Source organism: Ostrinia nubilalis, chromosome 6 (genome assembly GCF_963855985.1).
Source record: "Ostrinia nubilalis chromosome 6, ilOstNubi1.1, whole genome shotgun sequence".
NCBI lineage: Eukaryota > Metazoa > Arthropoda > Insecta > Lepidoptera > Crambidae > Ostrinia > Ostrinia nubilalis.
In genome coordinates this window covers 5,952,462-5,970,750 of record NC_087093.1, presented here as the reverse complement: position 1 = coordinate 5,970,750, position 18,289 = coordinate 5,952,462, and the positions used below count along the sequence as shown (strand labels likewise).

General features: G+C 36.7%; 3 protein-coding genes across 6 annotated transcripts in view; 2 read left to right on the top strand and 1 right to left on the bottom strand.

Moving 5' to 3' along the window:
* Positions 1 to 1,275: 1,275 nt before the first annotated feature.
* On the top strand, positions 1,276 to 3,097 carry LOC135072910 (keratin, type I cytoskeletal 9-like). The gene is made up of 4 exons (XM_063966935.1): positions 1,276 to 1,319; positions 1,568 to 1,825; positions 2,250 to 2,310; positions 2,581 to 3,097. The coding sequence occupies exons 2-4, from the start codon at positions 1,820 to 1,822 to the stop codon at positions 2,958 to 2,960; spliced, it is 447 nt and encodes a 148-aa protein (XP_063823005.1). The 5' UTR covers positions 1,276 to 1,319; positions 1,568 to 1,819; the 3' UTR covers positions 2,961 to 3,097.
* Positions 3,098 to 3,646: 549 nt separating this feature from the next.
* On the top strand, positions 3,647 to 7,649 carry LOC135072456 (odorant receptor 94b-like). The gene is made up of 6 exons (XM_063966364.1): positions 3,647 to 3,733; positions 3,860 to 4,719; positions 4,815 to 4,914; positions 4,993 to 5,094; positions 6,686 to 6,844; positions 6,981 to 7,649. The coding sequence occupies exons 1-6, from the start codon at positions 3,722 to 3,724 to the stop codon at positions 7,023 to 7,025; spliced, it is 1,278 nt and encodes a 425-aa protein (XP_063822434.1). The 5' UTR covers positions 3,647 to 3,721; the 3' UTR covers positions 7,026 to 7,649.
* A 70-nt stretch (positions 7,650 to 7,719) lies between these two features.
* The window catches only part of LOC135072448 (glutamyl aminopeptidase-like), a 36,245-nt gene continuing 25,675 nt past the window's right edge, over positions 7,720 to 18,289 (bottom strand). For 3 of the 4 annotated variants that reach the window (XM_063966348.1, XM_063966349.1, XM_063966352.1), the window contains 4 exons: positions 17,925 to 18,054; positions 17,496 to 17,718; positions 16,630 to 16,780; positions 13,427 to 15,307 (listed from right to left, as the gene is read on the bottom strand). In XM_063966348.1, coding sequence (XP_063822418.1) covers positions 16,634 to 16,780; positions 17,496 to 17,718; positions 17,925 to 18,054 — 500 coding nt within the window. In that variant the 3' untranslated portion in view covers positions 13,427 to 15,307; positions 16,630 to 16,633. Of the gene's footprint in view, positions 8,041 to 13,426; positions 15,308 to 16,629; positions 16,781 to 17,495; positions 17,719 to 17,924; positions 18,055 to 18,289 lie in introns of those variants that run through there. The other variant, XM_063966351.1, reaches the window with a different exon arrangement.

The window sequence follows — 18,289 nt, the reverse complement described above, 5'->3', positions numbered from 1 at the left end:
TCTATTGTAATAAAGAGTAATGAAAATCAAACTACAAAATCATTAGATTTGGATACCGAATCAGTTTATGTTTACCTAATATAGGTAGGTACATACTTGTAGATTGTAAGAATATTAAATTACCTATCATAAAGGTGTTTACTTATTGTTGATAATATCTATCATGATGCATAAACATGACCTCTTGAACTTTGGATCATCATTCAAAGATTCTGCATCATGACAACAACAGACAACATTAAAATTAACTCTTTGACACTTTCTCAAATTAGAAACTGAAGTTTTCAATCTTGAAAAAAATCTAAAGTCAAACTGAATGGTAAATATATGCACCTACCTACTAATATTAACATAACATAGTATATAATTTGTTATAGGTACATCCTTTTTACCATTCCTTCAGTGTAATTTTTCAGGATTGCAAACTCTTCAATTTCTAATTGCAGTTTTCATTTAAACGTGTGTGTTTAAAAGTAATCATCACTAATTTTAACTGTAAATTATAATAATGTCGATGGATATTCACTTTTGTTATAAGTAATGAAACAAAAAAAAATAAACAAACAGAAGCTCAAAGTTGCACAGCGTGCTATGGAGAGGGCTATGCTCGGTGTTTCTTTACGAGATCGAATGAGAAATGAGGAGATCCGTAAACGAACTAAAGTCGCTGACATAGCCCGACGGATTAGCAAGCTGAAGTGGTAATGGGCAGGGCACATAGTACGCAGAACTGACGGCCGATAGGGCAGCAAGGTTCTGGAGAGGAGGCCGCGTACCGAAAAACGCAGCGTGTGACGTCTACCTACAAGGTGGACCGACGTCATCATAAAGGTAGCAGGAAGGCGCTGGACGCAGGCCGCTACCAACGGGGAAACATGGAAAGCATTGGGGGAGGCCTATGTTCAGCAGTGGACGTCCTATGGCTGAGATGATGATGATGAAATAAACAAAAACAATATCGAATCGTATTACACTGAAGTTAACGTCATGGCAACAACAATGCTTGTCAAGAACACATTATTTGATTGTCAGTTGACTGTGAGGCTGTTGCGTATTGTTTTTATAAGTAAGTAGGTACTTAATATTTATCTTTCACTGTCTTCCTATAAATTACCTACATCAAAATTTGTTATGATAGGTAGGAATAGGGAATACGATTACCTATACACAAAACAATATTTCGTTATAATTATGTTGTTATCTGTACAGAAGACTAAATATTCTAATAAATATTTTAGCCCAAAAATTTAAATATTAGATATGCCTAATTAAATTAGATACCTGAAACGATTCATTAATTAGACACCATGACGTAATAGGTATGTTCGCAACGCCTGATCTTCATTCTTCAAGCCTTCTAAATCTTTCTGTCATCAACTTATTAACGCCCGTATTCACAAACGATGCTTGCTTAAGTGAAGCAGCAAATCGAACGCACAGCGTTGAACAGAGCTCTGTAATTGGTTCGTGTGTCACCTTGTCCGTCCACGCGCACTGTGAGACCTCATAGTAATGTTTGTGAATACGGGCGTAAGACACAAATGATCTTAATACTTAAGTAATTCAGATTTTTTATCGAATGGTCGGAACCTTGAGAAATTCGTCGGTTTTCCCAACATCCGCAGTCCAAGCCTTCTCGTCGCCACAGTAGGCGTAATCCCATTTAATGCTGCGAACGTGACAAGCTAATGAAGAATATTAATCGACACACATTATAGGCCATTCATTGCGATGCACAAAAACCAAATGCTAGGGATGCAGCCGGTATATAAGGACTGGTGGAACCAACATCGATATCACATCCAGGCGAGCTTCCAAAATGGCGGTAAGTTTTATAGATTCATCTATATAGAATAGAATACAAGAATAGAATAGAATTTATTGATCACAGTAAGCACAAATTATAAACAATAACAACACAAAACGAATACTTATAGAAAAATAATGGGTCAATAGGCAAATGTAAATACTTAACTAATATAATTTTATGTAATATTATATTTAATATTTGCAAAGAAAAAGCCTTCATTGCAAGTCAGTGTAACTAACTCTGTACAAGCTTAAAGTTTAAGATGTTGAACATTTAATTCCAGTGACGAAATTGTGAGCTTCAGTCATATACAAACGCATGGTAGCATTTTTCCCTGTTATCTAGTTAAAATATTAGGTGCTAATTTTAATTCTCTGTCATTGTAATAAAATAGCTACCAGTTCCTACTACATTTTATAAACTTTTACTTTAATTGCAGACGGTATCACTGCTCTTCGCGCTTGTAGTTGCCATTTCTTCAGGCGTTATGGCTCTACCTGGTAAGTTAATGAACAAATAATGTCAAATATTAAGAATTAAAAACCGTACTTACCTTACGAACGTGTCACAAGTCACAAACCGTGCTATGCTGAAAATACTGTAGTTTCATTAAAATCCGTCCAGTAGTTTTTGCGTGAAAGAGTAACAAACATGTTAACATCCAGACATCCATACAAATTTCACTTTCCCATTTTAGTATAATATTAGTAGGATTAACTACTGCTATTGTTTACAGCACATTACAGAAATAATGATCATTTGCTTGATAGGTGGCGGTGGCTGGCAAGGCGGCGGCGGTGGCGGTGGCGGCTTCCCCTCTGTGGCATCCGCCCGCTCTGGCTTAGGCGGCTGGGGAGGCAGCAGTAGCTTCGGAAGATCCAGCAACTTCGGCTCAGGGTGGGGTGGATCTAACGGCCTTGGACGGAGCTCAGGCGGATCTTGGGGATCAAATGGTTTTGGACGAAGCTCTGGGTCAGGATGGGGATCCAACGGAGGATTTGGAAGAAGCTCCGGTTCAATCTGGGGATCTAACGGGTATGGAGATGGCGAATTTTCCGCACGAGACAGCTCTTCATGGGGAGACTCCAGCTTCAGATCAGGCTCGGGCTGGGACAGCTCCGGTGGAGACTTCCGATCTTCCAGCTGGTAGGACTATCTGATCTCAACGTGTTCACGATTTAGAATGAATTGAAAAATGAATATGGATTTTGAATGTGCTTGCTTGTGCAATATACCCACTAGTTATGTATCATTAAAAGCAGTAAATTAAACGGTTTCAGCTACAAAGTGTTTTACTTCGATAAACTCGTTCGCGATACGTGATTAGTTGGTAACATATTGATTTGATTCGTGTGTTAGACTGCAAATGTCTAATTAAGGTTTCGTTTTCATTGTTTTGGTACATGAAATAGGCGGAGCTCTCGTAGATTGAGTGCAAATAATGCATGGTGTTTTTGTTCGTGAAGTTGAAGACAAAAGCTTTTCCAATAAGAACATGAATACTTTTGAAGGAATACATTTTTAATTCTAAAAATGAGAGCGAAGTGTTTGTAGTAAAATATACCTAGACATTGACAAACAAACGTAGCCTGCTCATGAAAATTTAACTTCTTTCGCTGTGACGTCAACGCGTTTAAGGGCATTTTTCCCGTAAGTTAATGGCATCATGAACAAATCAAATAGATGAAGAGTATTGCTACATGGTTTAGATACTGGATGACTTTAATCCATTGTGGCAATAGTACTTTTCGACGCGATCATACCTGCATAGAGCTCTATGGTAAAAGAGTCGATGGTATCTGTCTCACTTACCATTTAATTGTGTACTTCAGCATTGTTGGAGAACACTTGCACTTATAAGACTAAAAACGAAATCCTTACTAATTAGTTCTTCAACAACACTTCATAATTATGAAGTGGAAGGTAATATCAGTATTACTTACCCAATTAGTTACTTACCTACTCTACTTGCTCAAAATAAGTGATTAAAAATTTGGTTAGTATATTTTATAACATAAAATTATTCTATCATAGAAAATATTGTTACAGAAAAATAAATACCGCTCCCGAATTGTCTTAATAAAAAAAGATAATGAATTCCTGCAGAAAAATATCTTAGTGACCATGATCACCCATAGGATTGAGAACATAGGGCTGACCTTTTGTGTGAGTGATGGGATCAAAATACATTGGCTGGCCATATTTGCTATAATTTCTTTTGTACTAACCCAAGGATTGCAAATTATTGGTTTGTTCAATGCAAAAGACGACATAGACAAGGTATTTGAATGCTTCAGCGTCATGTCTTTTTGTGGCATGGGAATTCTTAAGCTCCTGTCTCTATGTCGAAACCACAAGCAATGGAAAATGCTTTTGGACAACATCAAGCAGTTAGAAAATACACAGTGCCAGAATGAGACCTCGAACGTGGAATATGAGAGTGACGACGAAAATGATACATTTACTTTCCCAAGCTACATCGAATCTTACACCAAAAAGTTTCAAATTGTCTCAACTGTTTTGAGCAGAATGTATGGATTTACAGCAATTATTTACATTCTGTCACCGTTCGCAGAATTTGCCCTTTTGATATTGACTGGCAATGAGGATTATGAGAAGCCTCACGTTCTGCCAGGTTGGGCGCCATTTGATTCATGGAGTTTTATTGGGTACTTAACGAATGTGGCGGTAGAGACAATTTCAGCAACTTATTGCGTATTGGTTCACATTACTTTTGATTTGACATCAATTGGCGTGATGATTTTTATTTGCGGGCAGTTTTCTTTGATTCGTGATTACAGCAGTCATACAGGTGGAAGTGGAGCATCGTGTAATTTGTCGAAAAGAAGAGAGGATCGCGCACATCACAGAATAATTATATGCCACAAAACTCATTGTCTACTCATGAAGTAAGTGTATTGTACGTATTGTAAAATCCTCGTAGATACCGTAGTCTTCATTATAATATAATATTCATACTTATCTACTGAAATGTTTGTTTTAGTACATGTGACGAATTGGGAAAACAACTGCAGAATATACTGGGGGTGTACTTTTCCGTAGCGACCTTGACTCTATGCTCAGTTGCAGTAAGGCTCAATTCGGTAAGTTAAATCGCATTTAGCGTAATAAAAACACAAACATACTAGGTATACAACTAAACGTAATATTATTTCATTCAGGAATTGAGTCGCATGGAACTTGCGAGCTTACTGCAGTTTATGTGCGCGACTCTTACGCAGCTTTATCTCTTTTGTCATTTTGGACACAACGTTCTGCACCAGGTAGGTATTTGACCTAATAAAAAATAGTACAAGACAAACAGTACAAAGAGCAAAGAAGTCATAAAAAACATACATTATCTTTGCACCCGCATTGCACTAATTTCTCATCATTCAATGTATTAAAGGCGACGATAAAATTCAATTCAATCACGTGTACCGTTCACGAGTTTAACTTCCATTATCTTAACAGCTATTAATAACCAGAATATTAGTCTCTGCTTAATTACTCACCACGCTATTTGGGAGGAATAGAAAGGGTCAGGGAATTGCATCATCGAGGGTCAGTCCGACAGCGTAATCAGAAGACTATGAAGTATTTCTTGGAAAATGCCAAAGCTCCTCCGGCAATCTCTTAAACTTCCTGAAAAATCGTTCCTAAAAAGAATAAGGGCCTCTTTCACCGTCTCCGAGTAAAGTTCCAATTAGTTATTTCCTTATTACCACTACTTAGCAAGTAAAATAAGGAGTAATTTAGCGTTATTCCGAGATGGTGAAATTCGACAAATTGCTACTCGTGACTTTAAGCAACGAATAGCCTACTTTACACTACCTACTCGGAGATGGTGAACGAGACCCTTAGGTCCCGGAAAGTTGTATTTTAACAGCAAAACAATACTGAAGGAAGTTCAAAATTGTAAATATTCCAATTACCTTAAATAAATACGTCCATACAGATATAATATATCTATTTTTATATTACCAGTAGGTATAATTTAACCGTCTAGTATAGCTCATGCATAAATATTGTGATTGTGATGAAGCCAATTGCTGTTTTATTGCACAATTGGAAAGGCGTACAGACTCAGTAAACTTTCCTAACCTTGACGTCAATGAAAGGTCGATTTGAACTATAGGTCTCATCTAATACTGCACATCATGGGCGATAACAACGTACAAGTTGACACTTATTACTTAATGTGCGTACGTGAATGGGCACATGTTACTGACGTTTGTTCATTTTTAAATAAATAAGTATCAAGTTGATACGATGATAAGGGAATTTGCGAGTATATTCGCTTATCTTAACTTTTTATTCAGATGCCCAAAAAGTGTTTTGGTTTGACGCAAATGCATTTTAGTCTTATTATGTAAGGTATTTTACGTGATTTGAGCGGGCCTTAGTGGTTTTAGCGGGTCGGGATTATGTTATATTGCGTGTAATTGCAGCTTGAAAACTCCATTCAAATTGAACTGTAGATTTAATTTCATGTTGATGATCGGGAGGGGACTCCCCAACCCGTCTGGCCAGCGTGTGGCAGTATAGACGGAATCATTCAATTGGCTCTAGCAAATGAAAGAGTTATGCTTCTGCAATGTAAACCTCATTTCAGAATAAATGCACGTTTCCTACAACTAACGCTTTCTTTCTAGGCGCAGAAAAGTAGTTTGCCGATAGTTGGGTCCGATTCTGATTTGTATGAAGAATCGGCCGATACCAAATCGGTGTAGGTAATGTGCGCATTTCATACATCTCCATACTGATTAACAGCTCGACCCAACTATCGGCCAACTAAAAGTCGGTGGTCTGTGCCGAGGCTTACTGGTTGTCTACCTAGCGTATGTTTTTAAACAGTTTTCATATATTTTTCAGAGTTCAATAGGAATGGGCGACGGTCCATTTGGGGCTGCCTACTGGTGCCTCAGCCCTCGCATACGCCAAGAACTGGTGATACTAGGCATGGGTATGATGATGCCAAGGTATTTTAAAGCAGGCCCATTCATTTCGGTGGATTTACCTTCGTTTGTTCAGGTAAGTTTAGACCACGTCTTCGCAATGGTTTTGGCATAAGGTTTCGTATGTTTATTTATGAATAATAATAAGAATAACATTATTATTACTTCTAGCCTGTGCTCCAATTTCAAGTAATTCAAAAAAAAAATTTCAGGTTTTACGCACAGCTTATAGTTATTATGCTGTAATACGGAAATGAGCTGATAATGGGGTCATATTAGTAGATAAATTGTCTACATTTACTTAGATTTTTGCACGATATAATGTAGTGATGCAATTGTCATGGAAAATTTTACTAGAGCAGGGGCATTGAGTCAGATCACACCGCAAAGATAAAATCCACCAATAATATGTATGAAGCTGCGCTCACCGAACTCTCTAGAAGGCTGTGAGAAGAACCAGAGTAAATTGACACTTCTGTCGAATTTATTAAGTTTGTTTTTTGAAGTGAATCATTCACGAATTCATTAATTCACTGCAAGTACGAGTATCGCGGGAAAAACAAGTAATGTGATGGGAATATTTGGAGTAAACAAGGATAAAAAAGAACAATAAGCCGCTACATGAAGCTGCAGACACTACGGCCTCACAAGTCTCGACGCAACAACAGTTGACTCACGCCCGTATTCACAAACGATGCTTGCTTAAGTGAAGTAGCAAATCGAACGCACAGCGTTGAATGGAGCTCTGTGATTGGTTTGTGTGTGTGTGTCACGCGCACTGTGAGACCTCATAGTAACGTTTGTTAATACGGGCGTCAGATTATTTTAGCACAGTGCGGATTGATGGATGGCTGGTCACATAAATAAATAGTCGCGAAATTAAAGTAAATATTTAGATTTAACGCAAATAAATTATTATTTACTTTATTATTTCAATAAAATGCACTAAAATGTAGATTAAAATACTTTTAATAAAATATTATTAGACTTTTACAATAGTATTAAATTCGTACATGATTCCATAACAATAATAACTTATTTAAATAACAATTAGGTAATACAACTTATGATTTCTATTTACAATATGATTCTATACATAATTTGGTTTAGTATACATTTTTATTCAGCCCGGGTCCAACTAGCAGCATTAAAAAGAATAAAAAAGAATTGCGACTTTTCCAGTTCAATTCAAGTTTATTTATTTTGATAAGTTTATCTGGGACTATAACCCTTTACTGGTCTGGTTTGATTCGTGGTCAATGGCCGTAGATCCTGGATAGACAGGAGTAGAAGTGTTAGAATATAGATTTAAGAAGAGTCCGATAGTTCTCTAGGTTTTAACGGTAACGGTCCCTGTGCTACATAGAGTATGTTCTCTAATGTTACTATTCTCTCGTTTGAGCACATTGGGCAGTAGCATTGTGGGGAAACCTAGTGGTCTAGGCAGGATCCAGACTTTTAACAGAACATGTGCTACACATAGTACATGCCCAATTTTTACTATGTATCATTGAGTACAGAGATTCCCACCTTAGGCAGTTCAATTTTTCACTGCAGACCCACGATACCGCGCCGGTCCTCGTTTGCCAACTTTACTCCCAGGGGTATCGTGGGTCTGAAGTGTAGTTCTTTAACGAGGCCCACGATACCACCAGGGGTATCGCCAGGGGTATCGTGGGTCTGCAGTGCAATTTCACTTTTCAGGTTCACAACATCAGCCTATTCATTTTGTAGTAAAATAACCCTTACATCGAAATAAGATACCACAGTATTGATGGATGTGCTGTCGTCTGTACAAGATTTTAAATTTGGATAAATATTGAAAATTTAACTCATTGGAATTTTCTCATATTAGGGGCATGTACCTATCTACACTCGACAAATAAATCGACCCTCCCGCGACAAACACTTTCAATAGTATGCATCCCCACTTCCCACCAATATTGGCACCATTTAAAAGCCTAGTTCTAAACTTCATTTCATTAAAGGAAAGGTTTTTACCCCAAAAATGTGTCTGTAGAAGAATCCAGTCACTTCTTAAAAAATAGGTAGTTACGCTTGAGCTAACTTTTATGGCTATAAAACGAGAAGAGTTAAGTTGGGATTAATCGCTATCCATCTGTTAAATAGGACACGTGAGATCATTATTTGGTTTTATAACCATAAAAATTGGTTCAATTAGACCAATTTACTAATAAATACGAGTAGGTACTCGATACTTTTGATTCGATACCAAGTATTTATTGTATCGAATCAATTTTGCGATACATAATCGGTATCGAAACAAAAATACTTGGTATCGAATCGAATCAGCAAAACAACCGAAAACGAGATGAAGTTTCTCTTTATTTATCAAATCCAGTAGTTTCTCTTAAAAGCAACCCATTTGCAGAATGGGATGACATGAAGTTGGTGTTTCCTTGTCTTTACAAGTATGCACAGCAATATTTAATTGTTGTTGCAACATCAGCTCCTAGCAAGTGCCTTTTTTCCAAAGCCGGTGCAACAATGACACCAACAAGGAACAAGTTACTGTTTTTGGGCAATCTTAATGCTGAAGAGGTTTTGTTTAAATTAATAATAAGCCTAATAAACATTTATAATAAATAAATAGTTATTTTCTTCTCAATTTTGTTTAAATTATTGTCCTTCAACGTTCATTGATAGCACCCTCAAAATAATAAAACAAAATAAAAGTCCCAAAAAGTATCGATATCAGTAACTATCGATACTTTAGGAGTACTTATTTAAGTAGTATCGAAAAAAGATTTGAGTATTATCGAAATGAGTAGGTATCGATACTTAGGTGGTATCGGAACATAGGCTAGTTGCCTCATGTCACCATTTATCATAATAACTTTTAATTCAAATATTATTCTGTACAAGGGTCCGAAATATATAAACTTCAATAAATATAAATAAGGGATTGCTGTAAAAATTCAACTGAAACCCGTTAATTATTTACTTTTTTTTTCTCTTGACTGAAAACACCGTCCGCCATGTTTCTACGTCACCAATATTGTAAACAACAAAACGTCAAACACTAGTTTCAGGTTATTCGTGGTCTTTCATATAAACCTTTAGACATACTCTCTAATCTGTGATATAAACGCCTTGTTTTCACATAAAAATATTGTACAGTTCGCATTTATTGAAAATTATCATGGATCCTGAGTTTGTGAAAGCAGAAAGCACAAATCTGCTCAAAATCGACACATTGATGGTTGCAAAATTGTTTGCTTTAAATCCTGATTTCTGCTCAGCTAAGCTAAGGAATGTTAAGTTAACTAAGTAAGTACAGTTCATTTACAACCTTTTTTTTAATTTAGACCACATCATTAACTGAAAATAAGGAAATAAGTACTAATAAGTGTATTCTAACCTCTGACCAACTACTTATTGCTAAACTATTATATTATTTTTCAGGTCTGCAGGAGAATCATATTATGGTGATGATGCAATTGGTTATGTTCAACTTAAAAGGGAAAGTAAAATCTACACTGTGAAATGTAAAATGTGTCCTGAACATAAGGTGCACTCTAAGCAGTATCAGTTTCAGCAGTCATTGATGAAGAAGAAGAGATTATGTTGTTTGTCAAGATTGTCCAGCTGCAGCAGGGGGCTGCAAACATGCTGTTGCATTTTTAATGTAGTTGCATCGTCGCAGTGAAGAGACATCTTGCACATCAGTAGAATGCTACTGAAAAAAATCCAATCGTTCAAAAGTCGGCAGCACAAAACATCAGGTTCCGGAACCAGATACCAGTGTTATGGAGGAATTTGTAATTGAATGCAAAAATCGAAAAATTAAATCATGTCAGTTTATCAAGCATGTTGGAGATTATGAAGAGGTAAAAAGTTAGTCGGTGCAGAACGCATGATGGTTCTTTGGTTGCAAAGATTTTTGGTGCAAGGTCTGTGTTGACGGCTGCAATGAAACGAGGCCAAGAGCCGATTTGTCCTAAACTATTTGAAAGTGTAACTCAATAATAAATCATTTAACTCTTAGTATTAGCTTTATTATTTTTACCTATTTGTAAGTCTAGTATTAAGACAAAAATACTCATTAACTTGTTCTGTTCAAAATCACATTTAATTCACATTGCCTAAGCTCTGAATAGTAAGATATTAACAATTTTTTTTTCTTTTCTATCAATCTGTTTCCATATCTAATGTTTACCTAATAGTGTAAATTATTATAAAGAAAGATGTTTGTATCTGAATAAACTGAGAGAGTATGAGATGAATAAACTTAAATCATGGGAAAACCAGTAGTATAAAAGAAGAAGCTACCTGACTGACTGACATAATATCAATGCTATCATACATAATAACCTCTTGCCTTATGTATAAAAGGGTAAGAAACTTGAAATTTTGCACAGCAGTTACTCTTACAACATAGTGGGGAGACTAATTTTTGAATACTTACCCCTTTAATAATTTATGAATATACGAGTATAACCAGGCCTGTTCATCTCCGCGAGTTCACATCGAAAACAAAACACGCACGATAGCCCACCTACAGTGGGTCTAGACAAAGTGCAAATTATAATCGCAAAGCAGTCGAAAAGTGGTCGAAAAGCCCCTTTTTTGTATGGAGTTTTGACGGATTCGATTTTCGATTCGATCAAAAAGTGCGTTTTGTCTAGGGGGGCCGGACAAAGTGCAAATTATAATCGCAAAGCAGTCGAAAAGTGGTCGAAAAGCCCCTTTTTTGTATGGAGTTTTGACGGATTCGATTTTCGATTCGATCAAAAAGTGCGTTTTGTCTAGGGGGGCAGGAGGCGATTCGACAAGGCGTCACATACGAGATACGAGCGAGCATTGACACACGCACGCGTACTCTTGTATTATGGAAAAAAATAAAAAAATACTGTGTAAAAAATACTGTGCAGTATTTAACTGCCTAAATAATAATAAAAACACACAATTAAGTTGCCTGAAGACACTGAGAGGTAAATAAGTGGTTATTATTATTCATGATAATTCATGCAAATTCATGTATTTCTTCCGACATTTTCCGCAATTTGGCACTTCACGTCACACATTAGTTTGCCGAAGTTCGCCGAGCCAGCTATTGTCAATTATTATAGGTGTCAAACAGGATAGGGTCTTTGCGCTGGTTTTCGTCCAACTATCGGAGTTGCCAACTTTGTGATCTTAAAATACCCTTACATAAATGTATCATATTATTTTATGTCGTTCGAGTGCTCATAAAGGCAGTCAACTAAAGTCCATACTGCAACGCACACACAATCCGCACCGTAACGTAAACGCCTTGCCTCGCCGATGACAGCGCGCGAAGGGCAATGACAGCTCGCAAAACACTGACGTATATCAATGTCTCATGGACTTGGCGTAACTTTAAAATAAACGTACTCGGTACATTACGCACACACTTACACGCATTATAAATACATACACGATTTAATAAAACAACATGGCCGTAATATAGGCAATCAGCTGACAGGTATTTGTGTGTGTGTGTGTGCGTGTAGTTGTCAGTTGATTGCCTATAAATATGTTGTTTTCTTAAATCTTGTATGTAGGTACCTACTCGGCACAAGTCAGGTAGTTAGTGACGTCACATGAAAATGTTGCCAGAATGAGTACTGACCAAACATTATCTATTTCTTTTTTTTATACATCACCAGGGGTAAGTTAGAAAGAGATAAACAGCTGTTTGTCATTAATTTGTCGAATTTTTGTATAGATCTATATTTCCTCTCCACTATTACCTCCATGTCACAAAAGGCGATACGTTGTTGATCCCTTTCCGAGTTGATTTGCATGCTATATGACCTGAGCTATGCTTTAAAAAAATGACCCTTAGTCATCTAAGATTTAATTTTGTATGAAGAAGTTTAATAAACACTTAAAATTGTGTTTATAATGCTATCAATTAGACATACGTGCCAAAAACTTTTCCTGTCAGCACGTTTTTTTTTTAGCGCGATGATTTCTGCAATGTACCGGTGACCGGTGTATGGCCGCGCATTTACGTAATTTTTTGGAACTCTCTACTTTTTAAATTACATTTTCATTTAGGTAGAACTGTTGCTTAGGCATTATAGATTGCAACAAAACTAGCGCGGGATGGCTACTGCCTTCTGTGAATACAATACTTTGTATTCAAATTTTACGCATGTGTTTATGGCAGCTCAGTGAAATGGACGAAAACCGAAGTTAGATAGAAAACCAGCACAATGACCCTACTTTAAAAAAATAATATTGCGATTTTATAAATCACTTAAACAACTTTATATTAATTTGCGGTACGAAGTACGCCGGGACAGCTCGTAAAACAAATTCATTATTTACATATTACTAAATTAATCAACTTTGTTCATTGTTAGTTCATTAGTTGTGATTAGTTGTTCGTGTTTCGTTTGGGTTAGACCAAGAGCCGAATGCAAAAAATAAATGTTACGTAATCTTTTTGATGTTTTAAATTCCAGCAGTCTAAGTTATAAAAACAAATTTAAAACTGCCTTTAAATTAACCGACGTACACAAAAAAGTTTTAATTGAAGCTACAAATATGTTTTCGACTATTACAGCCACAAATAAAAAAACAGGAAAGAACAACACAAAACGCATCAAATCTTTTGTTAATTTTCAAATATCTATCCAGGCAATCAAAATGTTGTACAAAGATCTCAAAGAAAACGGATTTCAGTATTTATTTACTCGAAGACTAAATCAAGACGCTCTTGAAAACTTTTTTGGGTCAATTAGGCAGCAAGGTGGCTCTTGCACTGAACCTACACCCATCCAGTTCCGAAGAGCTTTTTCCAAGCTCTTTTTTTGCAACATGTTGAAAAATTCCCCTGTTGCTAATTATCCTATACCTATCCTAGACCTATCCATAGATACCCCACACGTATGGGTTTAATGAAAACCAAAATGTATTGCTTTTTTCTATATTAATTTGTGTGAAAATCTTAATGCTGTTCACAGAATACATCTACATACCAAGTTTCATCAGTATTTTTCTTATAGTTTCGGAAAAAAATGGCTGTTTCATACGGACGGATGTCTGTCCGTCCGTATGAAACAGCCATTTTTTTCCGGAACCCTTATAGATTCGTCATATAGTCTGTCTAGACATATGACGAATCTATAAGGGTTCCGTTTTTGCCATTTGGCTACGGAATCCTAAATACCGTATCAAAATCTGTTGCATAGTTTTAAAGATCTAAGCATACATAGGGACAGACAGACAGGAAAGCGACTTTTTTTTAATAATTATTACGTAGTGATGTTGGGCATATAGACCAAATAAAGACATTTTGATTTAAGGGGGGGACATCGTAAGAGCCATTCACATTTTTATCAGAAAGTTAATAAATTAATATATTTAGGTTTTTGAAATCTAAAACAGCCAGGAAATCAAAGAGGCAAACATGATACCTTTGTGATTTTATAGGAATTTTATTGTAAAACACGGTCATATTAAACTTTTATAAAAAAATCCAGAGGTAAATGTTTTTTTTTTCGAGAAAAAATTTTTCTAATCGTGTTTTCGAAAATATCATCCCATCACACATACGTTCTGTAATACATAATATTGAAAACAGTGCGAAATATAGTCAATTGCAGTTTTCACATACTAAGGGCCCATAATGACATTAGTATAATGTTTGTTTATGTAATAAAATTTGGTTTGAAATACCTACTGAATTGAATTTTTATTTCTTACTAGCTTTTTGGCTTCGCCCACGTGAAATAAATTGTCACAGTTATGTGTGTTATAAAATATTTAGGTGCTAGCTCTTACACTATATAACTGGCGGCCGCATGTAGCTGCGCGTTGCCGCGAAGAGCAGTGAATGCAAGTGTGGTGCGCTAGATGGCGACACAGTAGCTTCTTGTAGCAGTCAGCCCTATGGCATCAAGACAGTACCGATCACTGACGTATGTCAACAAAACGGTGCTCGACTCTTAAGACAAGCTAAATTACACCATATTGTTGATGACATTGAGCATACATTTTTTTGAATACCTTCGCGAAGAAAAACTTCTGTACGTAGTACTTATTATTATTCTGTGGTATAACCCATAAAACAAAGCTATTTTGTACAATAGACTGATATAAAAATAAAATACTTTATGTATGTATCATTTAATTTATTGAATGAGAGTCTTGTAAATTTGCTATCCTGAAGAAGGTGTGTATGATAATCACTGTCATATTTTTCCTCACTTGAAAAAACTAATCTTCTTGTTGACAATTTACTTCTAAATGTAGATTTCTTGGGAGATGTTGTAGTTGATTGGTGGGACGTAGACTTTATTGGTGAAGATATGACATCTTTCAGAGTTGCACTAAATTGCACCTTCTTACTTCTATAGTGTTTCATTATTGATACTTGAGTGACCTTGTGATCATAATTTGAAACTACTTGGCATGATGCATGTTCTGGCTCAGCTTGCACTGCCTTATCTCTGAAGTGAGGATTACATTTTTCTGCTTGCATTATTTTGTCACAAATCTTATCCTCAACAGAAGAATGGTACAGCATCCTCCTTAGGCAATTCTGAAACGAACAAATTACATGAATAAATCATTTAAATGATGATCAACATGCAATTAAAATTGACTGACTTAGTATATTTTATAACCTCACCTGAACGTTTAAAGTGAAAATTGAAAAAATAATCTGCTGTTAGTTTATTGTACGTACATTAAAGTGATCTTCACAGAAATACACTGCAGTTCAACTGGACAGAGTTACGGGATCTCTTTTAGCTAGTTGTAACCAGGAGTTCCGCATATTCTCATCACTGGGTACTTTAATCCACAACTTCTCTAGGTTCTTTATTGATGTATTCTGACATTCCCGCACGATACAATAGTGGTAATTACTATATTTATCATGTAATCCTTTCGAAGCCATGGTAAATTCCGATAAAAAGGTTATGTTATTCACGCGTATTGTTTACAAGAATAGTGACGTCACGGCACAGATAATTAATAGACCATCATGGCGGACGGCGTTTATGGCTGTATAGATAAAATATAATTTAAAATTTAAAATATATTAGGATAGCTACTTCAAAAAAAATTCATATTTTTTTTATGGTGTAAAATAATCGTAATGAACCGTTTTATCAAATAATAAAAATAGTGGCAACTAGCCTATTGATCCCAGAGGTGAGCCCAAAGTGAGGTCTTTTTTCAAGTCACATTTATGGTATACTAGCTTTCCGCCCGCGGCTTCGCCCGCGTGGAATTTTGTCTGTCACAGAAAAACTTTATCGCGCGCGTCCCTGTTTCAAAAACCGGGATAAAAACTATCCTATGTTCTTTCCCGGGACTCAAACTATCTCTATGCCAAATTTCATCAAAATCGGTTGGGAGGTTTAAGCGGGAAAGCGTAACAGACAGACAGACAGACAGACAGACAGACAGACAGACAGACAGACAGACAGAGTTACTTTCGCATTTATAATATTAGTTGGGATGTTAATCATTTATTAAGAAATGAAATGTGTTTTTTTAAAGATATTTATTGAGATTTTAAATAACACCAATATTGTTGGGGTACCATGATTGTGTCAGAAGAAAATCTTTAATGTTCGCGTCGCGGGCGGGTCGATTTATTTAATGCCGAGTGTATATGAGTAAAGCCTGGTCCGTGAGCACGTAGAATTTTGTCCAATGACCCCAAGCTACCCATCCTTATCGCTCGCGTGTAATTATATTTCTGTCGCGACTGTGCGACGGGCGCCCGCGCCCCGCAGTGAGTGTGCGAGCGTGACAGCAGCAGCAGGCTTTAGTCTTATTTTAAAAGGATGCCGATGATTTCAAAGGCACCCTGTATGCAGTGAAAGGGTTAAGATGAGATCAAGTAAGTACCGCGTTAGTCTACGTGTTGTTCCAGCCAGGCGGCTACCGCGGCTTGGTGCGAGCCGGCCCACTTGATGTTGCCTTTGACGGTCTCTAACGCGCGACGTCTCGCCGCTTCGCCCGCGCCCGCTTCTGGGTACTGCTCGAAGAACGCCTCCATCTAGAACAATAAAAAGATTATAATCATTACCATTTACGGGATTATTGCTACCATATACCTCAATTTTGAGTTTCCGATATTTCGGCACTGTTGCAAGCGCCATGGTCACGGAGTTACCGGCCACCTTCCGTATATCATGCCACTGTTTACCAACTCACAATTTTCTCGCAACTGTTCTCGACACAGCACTTAAAGTATCCGAAAATAATAATTATTATGTTAGTAACCATGAGAGTTTAAAACAATTGAAAAAGATTGTTGTTACATAAATTTTTTGGAAGTTTGCTTTTAATAGGACCTTTTACGTGCAAATATATTTTTTAATGGTAATATATTTTTTAATGGAAGCAACGCAAAAAAAAAACTCAGGTCGCTATTAATAAAAGTATTGTAACTCTCCTTTCAATTAATTTGCATGTTTATGTACTGGTCTGAGCTAAACGGTGAGCTAGAGGTTTTAGAATTTAATTTCTGATTTCATCTCATAGCACAATACATGTGTGCCATGCTTTAGGCTATTGGACGAATGTCCTACTAGTAGTACAAGTAAAGTACACTCTGAGCCTAAGTCGCGAGTTAGACAAGCTAGTGATGCCCTGTTAGCTAGCTATGATAGTATCGAATGATTCACGTAATTCCTGAGGTAAATGAGCTAAAGGAGGCAGGAGGTAGGAGTGAACGAGCTTATGCTATTACTTATTCTCTGATTACGTACCTCTTTAAGCCTAAGTTGCGAGTTAAACGAGCTAGTGATGCCAGGTATCAGATTTCCCAGGTACCGGCTGTTAAGAGTAAATCGGTCTACTAGCTCCGGCCAGCGCGAGCGAACTTCGTCCCACACTAGTGCAGTGCCAGACGGATTGGAGCTGATGTAATGCAGCACGTTTAGGAAGTCTTGACTGCGAATGTTCTTTTCATCCCAGGATAGATATAAGTACCTGGAAGAAGGTGAAGTTTGGGCTTTATTAGAAAGAAAAAAAAAATACTACCGACGTTCATTAATTAAGGTACAGTTTTGAAAGGGATTATGTTGGGATTTTTATAAAGATTTAGAAGTATCAAAATATTGCTACGTCTGTTTTATTTGAATCTTCCGTACATTTCCGCACTTATTTGCATCGTTTTGAGGGTTGAATGAACTTACGTTTTAAGCAGCTCAGGATCCCGCGGTCCTGCCAGCGCATTCCTTAGCTTAGTTTGTTCCTGCGCATCTTCTTCCTTCAGGTAAATCTGCCAAAGCTTATCCCATTCGGCCTGGCTAGAAGATTTCATACCTGTAGGGAAAACAAAAACATAAATTAGTGCAGTTACACCCGATTTGACGATTCTAGGCCATCCTACTAATATTATAAATGCGAAAGTTTGGATGTCTGAATGTTTGTTACTCTTTCACGCAAAAACTACTGAACGGATTTTGATGAAACTTTACAGTATTATTGTTTATAACCCAGAATAACATATAGGCTATAATTTATGACGATCTGTGACAAACGAAATTTTACGCGGGTG

What these genes read in the sequence shown, in the direction of transcription:
- LOC135072910 (XM_063966935.1), top strand. An exon ending in AGGCGTTATGGCTCTACCTG is followed by an intron (nt 2,311 to 2,580) that starts GTAAGTTAATGA and finishes TTTGCTTGATAG; the next exon opens with GTGGCGGTGGCTGGCAAGGC.
- LOC135072456 (XM_063966364.1), top strand. An exon ending in ACTCATTGTCTACTCATGAA is followed by an intron (nt 4,720 to 4,814) that starts GTAAGTGTATTG and finishes TGTTTGTTTTAG; the next exon opens with TACATGTGACGAATTGGGAA. An exon ending in GACACAACGTTCTGCACCAG is followed by an intron (nt 5,095 to 6,685) that starts GTAGGTATTTGA and finishes TATATTTTTCAG; the next exon opens with AGTTCAATAGGAATGGGCGA.